The sequence below is a fragment of the Salvelinus alpinus genome, chromosome 24, assembly GCF_045679555.1.
Source record: "Salvelinus alpinus chromosome 24, SLU_Salpinus.1, whole genome shotgun sequence".
Taxonomy (NCBI): domain Eukaryota; kingdom Metazoa; phylum Chordata; class Actinopteri; order Salmoniformes; family Salmonidae; genus Salvelinus; species Salvelinus alpinus.
The window spans coordinates 41,548,617-41,564,832 of record NC_092109.1 but is presented as its reverse complement, the minus strand read 5'-3'; the positions used below and the strand labels follow the sequence as shown (position 1 = coordinate 41,564,832).

The 16,216-nt window shown below is 46.0% G+C and overlaps 1 protein-coding gene across 1 annotated transcript in view; it reads right to left on the bottom strand.

Moving 5' to 3' along the window:
- Positions 1-16,216, bottom strand: part of LOC139551908 (FRAS1-related extracellular matrix protein 2-like) — a 275,653-nt gene that overhangs the window by 259,252 nt on the left and 185 nt on the right. The window contains exons 2-5 of the mRNA XM_071363246.1: positions 15,740-16,078; positions 14,070-14,125; positions 13,860-13,943; positions 7,471-7,551 (exon numbers count right to left, since the gene is read on the bottom strand). Coding sequence (XP_071219347.1) covers positions 7,471-7,551; positions 13,860-13,943; positions 14,070-14,125; positions 15,740-16,078 — 560 coding nt within the window. The remainder of the gene's footprint in view (positions 1-7,470; positions 7,552-13,859; positions 13,944-14,069; positions 14,126-15,739; positions 16,079-16,216) is intronic.

Here is a 16,216-nt window from a genome sequence, read left to right as displayed (position 1 = left end):
GGTCATTGGCAAACTTCAGACGGGCCTGGACATGCGCTGGCTTGAGCAGGGGGACCTTGCGTGCGCTGCATGATTTTAATCCATGACGGCGTAGTGTGTTACTAATGGTTCTTTGAGACTGTGGTCCCAGCTCTCTTCAGGTCATTGACCAGGTCCTGCCGTGTAGTTCTGGGCTGATCCCTCACCTTCCTCATGATCATTGATGCCCCACGAGGTGAGATCTTGCATGGAGCCCCAGACCGAGGATGATTGACCGTCATCTTGAACTTCTTTCATTTTCTAATAATTGCGCCAACAGTTGTTGCCTTCTCACCAAGCTGCTTGCCTATTGTCTTGTAGCCCATCCCAGCCTTGTGCAGGTCTACAATTTCACCCCTGATGTCCTTACACAGCTCTCTGGTCTTGGCCATTGTGGAGAGGTTGGAGTCTGTTTGATTGAGCGTGTGGACAGGTGTCTTTTATACAGGTAACAAGTTCAAACAGGTGCAGTTAATACAGGTAATGAGTGGAGAACAGGAGGGCTTCTTAAAGAAAAACTAACAGGTCTGTGACAGCCGGAATTCTTACTGGTTGGTAGGTGATCAAATACTTATGTCATGCAATAAAATGCTAATTAATTACTTAAAAATCATACAATGTGATTTTCAGGATTTTTGTTTTAGATTCCGTCTCTCACAGTTGAAGTGTACCTGTGATAAAAATTACAGAACTCTACATGCCTTGTAAGTAGGAAAACCTGCAAAATCGGCAGTGTATCAAATACTTGTTCTCCCCACTGTATAAGTAAAACACATTTGTTTGTCAGTATTGTAATTGTTCTCATGAAGTCTCGTGTGATCTGTCTCATCTGTCTCTGGGTCCCCTGCTGCAGTGAGTCAGTGGTCTACAATGTTTTGAATTACTCAATTGTCTTTGATGTAGATGCTCGATCTCCTGGTTTCTATAAATATTTTGAATTCTTACTTAATTGTCTTTAAAGCTGTACGCTCATGTTTTCTCAGATTTTCTGTCCCTGCCACATGAAACATAGATGTAGTAAAGGAAATGGAGTCCTTCGGAGTTAAGGTCTGCATCATATGAGACACTGACTGCAGCTTGGGTTCCCAATGGGATGGACTAATGCATGGTAGTCTTTGATGATCAGTATTGCAGTTAAAATTATTAAGTCGTTTTAATTTCTTGTGATAAGTATGCTGCAGACTATTTGACTTGAGCCTGTTTTAGTTGCATAATGAGACAGTTTATAACTGCATATTCTCGCTTATTAGTAGTAATAACTTGCTTTTGGATGTTGGCGCTGGAGAGATATTGCAACAACAAAGGGAAGTCCAGAGAGTGTCTATGTCCAGATATGTTATTGCTGTATATTAACATGCCTAAGGAAGTAGATAAAGAGCCACGGTCGAGTCTCAGTTCCTGGTAAGGTCAGGCTAGTTTCTGTGGAACTGCACAAGGGGAGAGACATGGAGTTCAACATTGAGGTGAGGACACCAATGGAAGAGAGAAGAAACCTCAGGAAAGGGGGCTAAAGGGTTGCATCCCAACAACAATCTAACTGTTGTCTTTTCTCACACACACACACACACAAACGTCCCTGACCAACAAGGTTCTGGACTCAGGCTGGGCCACGATAACACAAAGAGGAGGAAAAGACTCAGTTCCTGCATAGCAACAGAGACTGATTGTTTATCCTTGACATAGGAGGTGACGTAGTCGGAAGGCATAAATCTATTCTGTGTGACCTGTATGTGTGTTATGGAGCTGTAGCATCCAGTTTGGGAGTAATACATTTAGTCCGAGCTTCCTTTGTACCAGAACATAGAACCTGACAAGTATGAAGATCCCTCCTGATCTCCATGTGATCTATCTTAGTGGGTGTAGGGATGAACACGAGGCCCTTCTCCAGAAGTTGCTATGCTGCAAGCCTAAAAGTAACTGATAGGTTAAAGGACATTGGAGTGTTGGGGAGCAAAACTAGTACACGCTTCCCCTCTTACTAGTTTAATTGGTCTAGCCAGGAGTTCAATCTTTACAGCTGTATCTGGTCTCCATTACACTGAATCGTAATGTGCTGTGTGGATCATCCTACGCTGTGTGGATCGTAATGTGCTGTGTGGATCATCCTACGCTGTGTAGATCGTAATGTGCTGTGTGGATCATCCTACGCTGTGTGGATCGTAATGTGCTGTGTGGATCATCCTACGCTATGTGGATCGTAATGTGCTGTGTGGATCATCCTACGCTGTGTGGATCGTAATGTGCTGTGTGGATCGTAATGTGCTGTGTGAAACATCCTACGCTGTGTGGATCGTAATGTGCTGTGTAGATCGTAATGTGCTGTGTGGATCATCCTACGCTGTGTGGATCGTAATGTGCTGTGTGGATCATCCTACGCTGTGTAGATCGTAATGTGCTGTGTGGATCATCCTATGCTGTGTGGATCGTAATGTGCTGTGTGGATCATCCTACGCTGTGTAGATCGTAATGTGCTGTGTGGATCATCCTACGCTGTGTGGATCGTAATGTGCTGTGTGGATCATCCTACGCTGTGTGGATCGTAATGTGCTGTGTGGATCATCCTACGCTGTGTGGGTCGTAATGTGCTGTGTGGATCGTAATGTGCTGTGTGGAACATCCTACGCTGTGTGGATCGTAATGTGCTGTGTAGATCGTAATGTGCTGTGTGGATCATCCTACGCTATGTGGATCGTAATGTGCTGTATGGATCATCCTACGCTGTGTGGATCGTAATGTGCTGTGTGGATCGTAATGTGCTGTGTGGAACATCCTACGCTGTGTGGATTGTAATGTGCTGTGTAGATCGTAATGTGCTGTGTTTATCGTCCTACGCTGTGTGGATCGTAATGTGCTGTGTGGATCATCCTACGCTGTGTAGATCGTAATGTGCTGTGTGGATCATGCTACGCTGTGTAGATCGTAATGTGCTGTGTGGATCATCCTACGCTGTGTGGATCGTAATGTGCTGTGTGGATCATCCTACGCTGTGTGGATCGTAATGTGCTGTGTGGATCATCCTACGCTGTGTGGATCGTAATGTGCTGTGTGGATCGTAATGTGCTGTGTGGAACATCCTACGCTGTGTGGATCGTAATGTGCTGTGTAGATCGTAATGTGCTGTGTGGATCATCCTACGCTGTGTGGATCGTAATGTGCTGTGTGGATCATCCTACGCTGTGTAGATCGTAATGTGCTGTGTGGATCATCCTATGCTGTGTGGATCGTAATGTGCTGTGTGGATCGTAATGTGCTGTGTGGATCATTCTACGCTGTGTGGATCGCAATGTGCTGTGTGGATCATCCTACGCTGTGTGGATCGTAATGTGCTGTGTAGATCGTAATGTGCTGTGTGGATCATCCTACGCTGTGTGGATCGTAATGTGCTGTGTGGATCATCCTACGCTGTGTGGATCGTAATGTGCTGTGTGGATCATCCTATGCTGTGTGGATCGTAATGTGCTGTGTGGATTGTAATGTGCTGTGTGGATCATCCTACGCTGTGTGGATCGTAATGTGCTGTGTGGATCATCCTACGCTGTGTGGATCGTAATGTGCTGTGTGGATCATTCTACGCTGTGTGGATCGCAATGTGCTGTGTGGATCATCCTACGCTGTGTGGATCGTAATGTGCTGTGGGGATCATCCTACGCTGTGTGGATCGTAATGTGCTGTGGGGATCGTAATGTGCTGTGGGGATCATCCTACGCTGTGTGGATCGTAATGTGCTGTGTGGATCATCCTACGCTGTGTGGATTGTAATGTGCTGTGTGGATCATCCTACGCTGTGTGGATCGTAATGTGCTGTGTGGATCATTCTACTCTTTATTTAACCCTTATTTTACCAGGTCAGTTGACTGAGAACACATTCTCATTTATAGTAACAACCTGGGGAATAGTTACAGGGGAGTGGAGGGGGGAAGAATGAGACAATTGGAAGCGGGTGATGATTAGGTGACCATGAAAACCAGATTGGGAATTTAACCAGGACAACAGGGTAAAAACCCCTACTCTTACGATAAGTGCCATGGGATCTTTAGTGACCACAGAGAGTCAGGACACCCGTTTAACTTCCCATCTGAAAGACAGCACCCTACACAGGGCAATGTCCCCAATCACTGCCCTGGGGCATTGGTATTTTTATGTTTCTGGACCAGAAGAAAGAGTGCCTACTACTGGTCCTCCAAAACCACTTCTAGCAGCATCTGGTCTCCCATCCAGGGGCCACCCAGGCCCAACCCTGCTTAGCTTCAGAAGCAAGCCAGCAGTGGGATGCAGGGTGGTTTGCTGCTGGCTAAAGTTCTTGCCAAATGACAAGATATCCCATACTGGGAGTTGAACACGGGATATCTGGGTGAAAACCAGGAATCCTAACCGATAGACCATATGGAACGATCCGCGCTGTGTGGATGGTAATGCACTATGTGGATGGTCCTGCGCTGTGTGGATGGTAATGCGCTGTGTGGATCGTCCTGCGCTGTGTGGATGGTAATGTGCTGTGTGGATCGTCCTGCGCTGTGTGGATGGTAATGCGCTGTGTGGATGGTCCTGCGCTGTGTGGATGGTAATGCGCTGTGTGGATCATCATGCGCTGTGTGGAAGGTAATGCGCTATGTGGATCGTCCTGCGCTGTGTGGATGGTAATGCGCTATGTGGATCGTCCTGCACTGTGTGGATCGTCCTGTGCTGTGTGGATGGTAATGCGCTATGTGGATGGTCCTGCGCTGTGTGGATGGTAATGCGCTATGTGGATTGTCCTGCACTGTGTGGATGGTAATGCGCTATGTGGATCGTCCTGCACTGTGTGGATGGTCCTGCGCTGTGTGGATGGTAATGCACTATGTGGATGGTCCTGCGCTGTGTGGATGGTCCTGCGCTGTGTGGATGGTCCTGCGCTATGTGGATCGTCCTGCGCTGTGTGGATGGTAATGCGCTATGTGGATCGTCCTGCGCTGTGTGGATGGTAATGCGCTATGTGGATCATCCTGCGCTGTGTGGATGGTAATGCGCTATGTGGCTCGTCCTGCGCTGTGTGGATGGTAATGCGCTATGTGGATCGTCCTGCGCTGTGAGGATCGTCATGCGCTGTGTGGATCGTCATGCGCTGTGAGGATCGTCATGCGCTGTGAGGATCGTCCTGCGCTGTGAGGATCGTCATGCGCTGTGAGGATCGTCATGCGCTGTGACGATCGTAATGCGCTGTGTGGATCGTAATGCACTGTGAGGATCGTAATGCGCTGTGAGGATCGTAATGCGCTGTGTGGATCGTAATGCGCTGTGAGGATCGTAATGCGCTGTGAGGATCGTAATGCGCTGTGAGGATCGTCATGCACTGTGTGGATCGTAATGCGCTGTGTGGATCGGCCTGCGCTGTGTGGATCGGCCTGCGCTGTGTGGATCGGCCTGCGCTGTGTGGAGAATGTTGTGTGGTGTGTGTTAGGGTCTGTGTGGACCACAGTGGTGTTCCTATACTGCAATTACCTGAGAGACAGTTATGTCCTCAGAGACGTGGGAAAGCCCCTACACACACACAAACCGACATGAACATAGGCACACACACACAGACATGCACGCACTCACACACAAACCAACAATCAAGCACGTGTGCACACACGCACAGACACACACCGACATGCAAACACACACACACACAGGTCCGGCCAAATCTGTTCTTTGCTTTGTTCCGATCCCATCGATCAGAACAGACATGCAGGTATTCAGTCCCCAGAACTGTCCCTGTAAAACAACGTTTTACGATACCTCCACTCTGAAATGACCAACACAAAGACTATACCCTGTGGGTTTGACTATACAGTCTATAGACCAGGGGTATTCCAGTACTATTTGAGAAGGTCTGGTCACTCAAAATGTCCCACAAACTGTTCACACCCCTCTTGTTGGCTGAGAGAACATTTTTCAGTTTCATAGCTAATTTCCTGAAGCAAAAAAAGAAAAAACATGTCTTGTGTGTGTTCGTATGATACCAGGTGTTGAAGCCTGACGAGTTCACCAAAAAACTACATATAACCAAAGTGTTTTGGAAAACATGGCAACCATTTTTGAGCTGAAGTGAGAGAAAATCAACCCTATGGCACCCTATTCCCTATATAGTGCACTACTTTAGACTAGAGTCCTATGGGGAATAGGGTGCTAATTGGGATACAGAAAGTGTCAGATTTAAAAGACACACAACTGTTACTGTGTCTCACCCCATAGGTCACTGGGCAGAGAACATTCGCTCTAGTTGGGTCTCTGTCTGTTTTGAAGAAAACGAACAGGTTATTAGGTAGATGATGCTTGTTGTAAGAGGCTTTGTGTTTTAAAGGAAGATCCTGCACGACGTCTCTCAGGAGGCTCAGACTGAGTTGTGAAACCTTTTTGTATGTGTATGTGTGTCTGTCTGTGCCTACGTGATTTATTACATTTACATTTACATTTAAGTCATTTAGCAGACGCTCTTATCCAGAGCGACTTACAAGTTGGTGCATTCACCTTAAGATGTCCAGTGGAACAACCACTTTACAATAGTGCATCTAACTCTAAGGGGGGGGGGGGTTAGAAGGATTACTTTATCCTATCCTAGGTATTCCTTAAAGAGGTGGGGTTTCAGGTGTCTCCGGAAGGTGGTGATTGATTCCGCTGACCTGGCGTCGTGGGGGAGTTTGTTCCACCATTGGGGTGCCAGAGCAGCGAACAGTTTTGACTGGGCTGAGCGGGAGCTGTACTTCCTCAGAGGTAGGGAGGCGAGCAGGCCAGAGGTGGATGAACGCAGTGCCCTTGTTTGGGTGTAGGGCCTGATCAGAGCCTGAAGGTACGGAGGTGCCGTTCCCCTCACAGCTCCGTAGGCAAGCACCATGGTCTTGTAGCGGATGCGAGCTTCAACTGGAAGCCAGTGGAGAGAGCGGAGGAGCGGGGTGACGTGAGAGAACTTGGGAAGGTTGAACACCAGACGGGCTGCGGCGTTCTGGATGAGTTGTAGGGGTTTAATGGCACAGGCAGGGAGCCCAGCCAACAGCGAGTTGCAGTAATCCAGACGGGAGATGACAAGTGCCTGGATTAGGACCTGCGCCGCTTCCTGTGTGAGGCAGGGTCGTACTCTGCGAATGTTGTAGAGCATGAACCTACAGGAACGGGTCACCGCCTTGATGTTGGTTGAGAACGACAGGGTGTTGTCCAGGATCACGCCAAGGTTCTTAGCGCTCTGGGAGGAGGACACAATGGAGTTGTCAAGCGTGATGGCAAGATCATGGAACGGGCAGTCCTTCCCCGGGAGGAAGAGCAGCTCCGTCTTGCCGAGGTTCAGCTTGAGGTGGTGATCCGTCATCCACACTGATATGTCTGCCAGACATGCAGAGATGCGATTCGCCACCTGGTTAACCTTCACATTCGCAAAGTTTTGGATATATTTTTATAACCCAACCCTGATCTGTACTTCTCCGCAACTTTGTCTCTTACCTGTTTGGAGATCTCCTTGGTCTTCATGGTGCTGCTTTCTTGGTCGTGCCCCTTGCTTAGAGGTGTTGCAGACTCTGGGGCCTTTCAGAACAGGTGTATATATACTGAGATCATGTGACAGATTGCACACAGGTGGACTTCATTTAACTAATTATGTGACTTCTGAAGGTAATTGGTTGCACCAGATCTTATTTAGGGGCTTCATAGCAAAGGGGTGAATACATATGCACGCACCATTTTTCTGTATATTTTTGTTGTAGAATGTTTTGAAACAATTTTTTTTTTTTCATTTCACTTCACCAATTTGGACTATTTTGTGAATGTTCATTACATGAAATCCAAATAAAAATCAATTTAAATTACAGGTTGTAATGCAACAAAATAGGAAAAACGCCAAGGGGGTGAATACTTTTGCAAGGCACTGTATGAGATGAGTATGGCAAAATATGTAAGCGTTATTAAAGTGACTAGGTTGTTGTCCTTGATCTTTTTGGCCTTCCTTTGACATCGGGTGCTGTAGGTGTCCTGGAGGGCAGGTAGTTTGCCCCCGGTGATGCATTGGGGAGACCACACCACTCTCTGGAGAGCCCTTTGGTTCTGGGCAGTGCAGCTGCCGTAAAATGCGGTGACAGGATGCTCTCAATTGGGCATCTATAACATTTTGCGCTGTTGCGCCTTCTTCACCACATTGTCTGTGTTGGTGGACAATTTCAGTTTGTCAGTGTACACCGAGGAACTTGAAGCTTTCCACCTTCTCCAATGCGGTCCCATCGATGTGGATAGGGGGGTGTTCCCTCTGCTGTTTCCTGAAGTCCACGATTATAGCCTTTGTTTTCTTGACGTTGAGTGAGAGGTCATTTTCCTGGCACCACACTCCCAGAGCCCTCACCTCTTCTCGTCATTGTTGGTAATCAAGCCTACGATTATCTCCTTTGTTTTCTTGACGTTGAGTGAGAGGTTATTTTCCTGGCACCACACTCCCAGAGCCCTCACCTCTTCTCGTCATTGTTGGTAATCAAGCATACTACTGTTTTGTCATCTGCAGACTTGATGATTGAGTTGGAGGCATGCTTGGCCACGCAGTCATGGGTGAACAGGGAATACAGGAGGGGTCTGAGCACGTACCCTTGTGGGGCCCCAGTGTTGAGGATCAGCAAAGTGGAGGTGTTGTTTCCTACCTTCACCACCTGGGGGCGGCCCGTCCTCCCTCCTCTCTCCCTTTCTTCCAGGCATGGTCATAGGCACCCAACCCACTGGGGAGTCAGACCCATCCAGTCAGATTGAGCCCCCAAAAAATGAAATATTGTTTATATTTATGCTCTACTTGTCAGTGTTCCAAACGGGACATCTTTTGTCTTTTTACACTGTAAACATTTCCTCTAAAATCTACAGTAACTTACTAGCCAAAATTGGCAAGTAAGTTCATGAAATTGCAATGCCAAGCATTGGCTGGAGTGGTGAAAAGCTCGCAGCTCGCAGCCAACTCAATCATCTGGAGCAGTGGAAACGCGTTCCTCATGGCAGTTCGACGGACGAATCTGGGTTTGGCAGTTGTCAGGAGAACGCTACCTGCCCGAATGCATAGTGCCAACTGTAAAGTTTGGTGGAAGAGGAATAATGGTCTGGGGCTATTTTTCATGGTTCGCGCTAGGCCCCTTACTTCCAGTGAAGAGAAATCTTAACGCTACAGCATGCAATGACATTCTAGACAATTCTGTGCTTCCAACTTTGTGGCAACAGTTTGTTTCAGCATGCCACTGCCACAGTGAACAAAGCTAGGTCCATAAAGATATGGTTTGTCGATATCTGGGTGGAAGAACTTGACTGGCCTGCACAGAGCCCTGACTTCAACCCCTATCGAACATCTTTGGGATGAATTGGAACGCCGACTGCAGGCCAGGCATAATCGCCCAACATCAGTGCCCAACCTCACTAATGCTCTTGTGGCTGAATGGAAGCAAGTTCACACTGAAATGTTTCAACATCTAGTGGAAAAGCCTTCTCAGAAGAGCGGGGGCTGTTAAAGCAGCAAAGGGGGGGGACCAGCTCCATATTAATGCCCATTATTTTGGAATGAGATGTTTGACGAGCAGATGCAAATTGGGAATATACGATAACATTCTTATTCAGAACAATAAGACAGGTAGCTAAATATTATAACAAGATGCAATCATTTGCCATTAGTGAGAAGAGTGAAAATATATTTATTTTTATCTTTGGATTGTAAAATAATTCAAAAAAGGCACCAGGAGCAGCGTCGTCCGGGTTTAGACCATCATTGTAAAATAAGAATTAGTTTTTAACTGACGTTAAAATAGTAGTTAAATATTTATTTTAACTACTATTTTTAAACATCTCAAATAATTAGATATAGTCATCTATTTCCTACTATTTATTTAATTTCCATGATAATTTAAGAATAAATTCCTCACCTTTTCTGACTGATGATTCCATACTCGCGAAATAGCCTACAACAAGTTAGGATGGGCAACGTCCCATCTCATTTCATTGGACCTACTGTACTTCACAGTAGTAAGTATATAAGCTCAAGTATTTTCCTCTATGCGATCCGAAGTTTAACAGTAGAACAGACCTTTTCCATTGAAGTTTGTAGGTTACGTCTGAATAAAGCAATGTTAAATTTCTAAAATAGACAATTTTTCATTGATAAATATAATACATTATACATATCATAACTATTGCCGAACAAATTCCTTACCTTTTCTGGTCTTGACGAGTTTTATTCCCGAGGTAGCCATACAACAAATTAACATGCGTATCTCATTTAATTGGGCTATTATATTTGATAGTTTTCGCTCTAGCCTAGCATAGCCTAGCATAGCCTAGCCTCCAGTATATGCATCCAACAGGGAGCGCAGTTTTTAAAACACACAGTACAATTGTTAAAGACAGTTGATCTTTTGCATTGAAACGTTACCACTGTAAGTAGACCTATTGTAGTTTTAATTTCTTTCCACAACAATTCAGAAATGGTCAGATGTCAAATGTCACTGGAAAAGAAAACTTCCTGCCAACACCTCCAAAGACCAAGTTCACCTTTGCTATTTCCTGTAGATACTGTCTTGGCCTTATTCCGACTACCAAAAGGTTGCAAGTTCAAATCCCCGAGCTGACAGGGTACAAATCTGTCGTTCTGCCCCTGAACAGGCAGTTAACCCACTGTTCCTAGGCCGTCATTGAAAATAAGAATTTGTTCTTAACTGACTTGCCTAGCTAAATAAAGGTAAAATAAAAAATAAAAAAAATAAAAGATTGAATGATGGGTGTTTTTCAGGCAGATTTATAATGCTCGTTCAAGCGGCAACACTTTTTTGACAGGTCTGATTTATAACGGGAAACGTGTGTGTGTATGGCGTGCGCCAAGTTTATAAATCTCAATATTTTTGTACGTGCTTATAAACTCAGCAAAAAAAGAAATGTCCTCTCACTGTCAACTGTGTTAACCTTCAACAAACTTAACATGTGTAAATATTTGTATGAACATAACAAGATTTAACAACTGAGACTTAAACTGAACAAGTTCCAGAGACATGTGACTAACAGAAATTGAATAATTTGTCCCTAAACAAAGGGTGGGTCAAAATCAAATGTAACAGTCAGTATCTGGTGTGGCCACCAGCTGCATTAAGTACTGCAGTGCATCTCCTCCTCATGGACTGCACCAGATTTGCCAGTTCTTGCTGTGAGATGTTGCCCCACTCTTCCACCAAGGCACTTGCAAGTTCCCAGACATTTCTGGGGGGAATGGCCCTAGCCCTCACCCTCCAATCCAACAGGTCCCAGACGTGCTCAATTGGATTGAGATCCAGATCTCTTCACTGGCCATGGCAGAACATTGACATTCCTGTCTTGCAGGAAATCACACACAGAACAAGCAGTATGGCCGGTGGCATCGGCATGCTGGAGGGTCATGTCAGGATGAGCCTGCAGGAAGGGTACCACATGAGGGAGGAGGATGTCTTCCCTGTAACACACAGCGTTGAGATTGCCTGCAATGACAACAAGCTCAGTCCGATGATGCTGTGACACACCGCCCAAGACCATGACGGACCCTCCACCTCCAAATCGATTCCGCTCCAGAGTACAGGCCTCGGTGTAACGCTCATTCCTTCGACGATAAACGCGAATCCGACCATCACCCCTGGTGAGACAAAACCACGATTCGTCAGTGAAGAGCACTTTTTGCCAGTCCTGTCGGTTTGTGCCCATAGACGACGTTGTTGCCGGTGATGTCTGGTGAGGACCTGCCTTACAACAGGCCTACAAGCCCTCAGTCCAGCCTCTCTCAGCTTATTGCGGACAGTCTGAGCACTGATGGAGGGGCTGTGCGTTCCTGGTGTAACTCTGGCAGTTGTTGTTACCATCCTGTATCTGTCCCGCAGGTGTGATGTTTGGATGTACCAATCCTGTGCAGGTGTTGTTACACGTGGTCTGCCACTGTGAGGACGATCAGCTGTCCGTTCTGTCTCCCTGTAGCACTGTCTTAGGCGCCTCACAGTACGGACATTGCAATTTATCTGCAGTCCTCATGCCACCTTGCAGATGCCTTGCAGCATCTGCTCATGCAGATGAGCAGGGACCCTGTGCATCTTTCTTTTGGTGTTTTTCAGAGTCAGTAGAACGGCCTCTTTAGTGTCCTAAGTTTTCATAACTCTGACCTTAATTGCCTACCATCTGTAAGCTGTTAGTGTTTTAATGACCGTTCCACAGGTGCATGTTCATTAATTGTTTATGGTTCATTGAACAAGCATTGAAATTAGTGTTTAAATCCTTTACAATGAAGATCTGTGAAGTTATTTGGATTTTTACGAATGATCAATAAAAGACAAGGTCCTGAAAGAGGGACGTTTTTTCTTTTTGCTGAGTTTATATTTAGAGTTACATTTATGCAACGGTTATGAATGAGGCCTCTGGATGGCAGGGAGCTCAGCACCAGAGATGTACTGGGCAGGACGCATTACCCTCTGTAGCGCCTTGCTGTCGGATTCCCGAGCAGTTGCCATACCGGGCGGTGATTCAGCCAGTCAAGATGCTCTCAATGGTGCAGCTGTAGAATTTTTTTTAGGATCTGAGGTTCCATGCCACATTTTTTTTCAGCCTCCTGAAGAGGAATAGCGTTATCGTGCCCTCTTCACAACTGTGTTGGTGTGTGCAGACCATGATAATTCCTTAGTGATGTGCACACCGAGGAACCTGAAGCTCTCAACCCGCTCCGCTACAGCCTTGTAAATGTGGATGGGGGCGTCGGCCCTCTGTTTCCTGTAGTCCACAATCAGCTCGTTTGTCTTGCTGACATTGAGGTTGTGGTCGTGGCAACACGGTGCCAGGTCTCTGACCTCCTCCCTATAAGCTTTCTCATCATCATCGACCGGTTTTTGGGATGTCTACTTGTCTGACAAACACTTCTCTAGCGCTGTCACCTTTCACCTTCACCAGCAGATGCGGAAGTGAAAATGATTGAGACGCATCCAATGCAAAAGACAGATATCTCTAGCTTAAATTGACTGATTTTTATGTGGATTTTCTTGATTACGCTAATTAGATTTCCGCAGTGGCGTGGACATCGACCTTCTAATATCGATGGAGCCGACTCGTAGCCTGCTGGACCGTGATTGGTCTGTGTCAACAGGTGGTCCTGTGTGATGACAAATGTAGTAGTCAGAGTGGATCACTAATTAAATATCTGGATTTGTAGTGAACTGTTAAATAATTTCACTGTGGGGATCGAACTTGATCATCATAAACACATTTTAGAGCCCCAATCCGCCATCTAATAATATAATTTTGGGGGGCCATCCTGGCAATCATAATTTACATAGGCTTTCTGGGTGTATAACTCAGGGTGTATATCTGAGGGTGTATACATGAGGGTCCATAACAGAGGGTGCATAGCAGAGGGTGCATAGCAGAGTGTGCATATCTGAGGGTGCATATCTGAGGGTGTTTAACAGAGGGTGCATAGCAGAGGGTGCATAACAGAGGGTCCATATCTGAGGGTGTATAACAGAGGGAGGGTGACAGAGGGTGTATACCTGAGGGTGTATAACAGAGGGTCCATAACAGAGGGTGCATATCTGAGGGTGTATAACAGAGGGAGGGTGACAGAGGGTGTATAACAGAGGGTCCATAACAGAGGGTCCATAACAGAGGGTCCATAACAGAGGGTCCATAACAGAAGGTGTATAACAGAGGGTGTATATCTGAGGGTGTATAACAGAGGGTGCATATCAGAGGGTGTGTATCTGAGGGTGTATAACAGAGGGTGTGTATCTGAGGGTGTATACCTGAGGGTGTTTAACAGAGGGTGTGTATCTGAGGGTGTATACCTGAGGGTGTTTAACAGAGGGTGTGTATCTGAGGGTGTATACCTGAGGGTGTTTAACAGAGGGTGTGTATCTGAGGGTGTATACCTGAGGGTGTTTAACAGAGGGTGTGTATCTGAGGGTGTATACCTGAGGGTGTTTAACAGAGGGTGTGTATCTGAGGGTGTATACCTGAGGGTGTTTAACAGAGGGTGTGTATCTGAGGGTGTATAACTGAGGGTGTTTAACAGAGGGTGTGTATCTGAGGGTGTATACCTGAGGGTGTTTAACAGAGGGTGCATAGCAGAGGGTGCATAGCAGAGTGTGAATATCTGCGGATGTGTAACAGAGCATATCTGAGGATGTATAACAGATATCCAAACTGCTGGATTTCGATGGGGATTCCTTTAGTCAGTGCGTCAATCGACTCTATAAGTACCGCCTTGTAATCAACATTGGAGAAGGCGTGCTTGCAGAAAGGCGTGGTTTATATAGCTAGATAGCTCTTCTACTGGTGCCAAAATTTGACTGTAGGGTGTCAGAAAATATACTTAAAAGTGTACCCTATTCATCTATTGCAACGATACTTATAGGTTTCCCCTTTCACCTGTGTCTGGTGTTAGCTAGTTACTGGCTAGCCAGTTCTTCAACTAGCATGGAACAGAACGGGGGAAAAGTTGTTCAAAACTGAAACGGTTGTCAAGTCTTCTACCAAACCAATCAGGTGATTGTTCGACCGAATGAAACTTTGGTCGTTATTGATCACGTGCTTCTGATAAAGTGATACAGGCATCGGCACACTGCTTAGCGATTTCAAAGCATGCCTCGTAGCTCCGGTATCAAACATAACGTCACTACAGCTCAATGCATCCGAGTTGGCCTTTCAAAAGAGCCTGTCAGTCAAGTCGAGCTCATGAATATAAGCTCCCCACCCACTCAGCCTGTCTTTTAAAACTTCCTGGTAGTCAGCCATGACAGAAAAAGTACTTTTCAGAATGACTGTTCAGGACCTTGAAATTGTTCAGTATTTAGCATTCAAAACAAGAGCCCGGTAGCATCAGTTGTGATGTGTGTATAGTATGAATTTACACTATAGATACACAAGTAGGTGGACAGCCCTTCAAATTAGTTGATTCGGCTATTTCAGCCACACCCGTTACTGACAGGTGTATAAAATTGAGCACACAGCCATGCAATCTCCATAGACAGTCTGGCATTAGAATGGCCTTACTGATGTTGACACCATCAGGATAGGTCTGTAGGTGTTGTAATTAGAGAGAACTGATGTTAACACCATCAGGATAGGTCTGTAGGTGTTATAGTTAGAGACAACTGATGTTGACATCATCAGGATAGGTCTGTAGGTGTTGTAGTTATAGAGAACTGATGTTGACACCATCAGGATAGGTCTGTAGGTGTTGTAGTTAGAGAGAACTGATGTTAACACCATCAGGATAGGTCTGTAGGTGTTGTAGTTAGAGGGAACTGATGTTAACACCATCAGGATAGGTCTGTAGGTGTTGTAGTTAGAGAGAACTGATGTTAACACCATCAGGATAGGTCTGTAGGTGTTGTAGTTAGAGAGAACTGATGTTGACACCATCAGGATAGGTCTGTAGGTGTTGTAGTTAGAGAAAACTGATGTTAACACCATCAGGATAGGTCTGTAGGTGTTGTAATTAGAGAGAACTGATGTTGACATCATCAGGATAGGTCTGTATGTGTTGTAGTTAGAGAGAACTGATGTTGACACCATCAGGATAGATCTGTAGGTGTTGTAGTTAGAGAGAACTGATGTTAACACCATCAGGATAGGTCTGTAGGTGTTGTAGTTAGAGAGAACGGATTAAATATGTTTGTTATGCAAGTCTTCCATCCTTCTGAAAACAACATGATTAACTATGTTTTTAGTGTATTGTTCTTGCATGTGCTCTGGCATTACGTACCCACTGTCCTCTTGCTAGGACACATTGTCCTCTTGCTAGGACCCACTGTCCTCTTGCTAGGACCCACTGTCCTCTTGCTAGGACCCACTGTCCTCTTGCTAGGACCCCCTGTCCTCTTGCTAGGACCCACTGTCCTCTTGCTAGGACCCCCTGTCCTCTTGCTAGGACCCCCTGTCCTCTTGCTAGGACCCCCTGTCCTCTTGCTAGGACCCACTGTCCTCTTGCTAGGACCCACTGTCCTCTTGCTAGGACCCCCTGTCCTCTTGCTAGGACCCCCTGTCCTCTTGCTAGGACCCACTGTCCTCTTGCTAGGACCCACTGTCCTCTTGCTAGGACCCCCTCCCAAAATAGATTTCTGACCTCAAGGGTGTTTTCCTGCTTTCTACAGCGTCCTTTATTCATATCTCATTTAAAGTTAGGTCTATCCATTTAGAGGTTATCTTTTTTTGGCGTTCAAATTCTGTCTGGCGTTTCCGA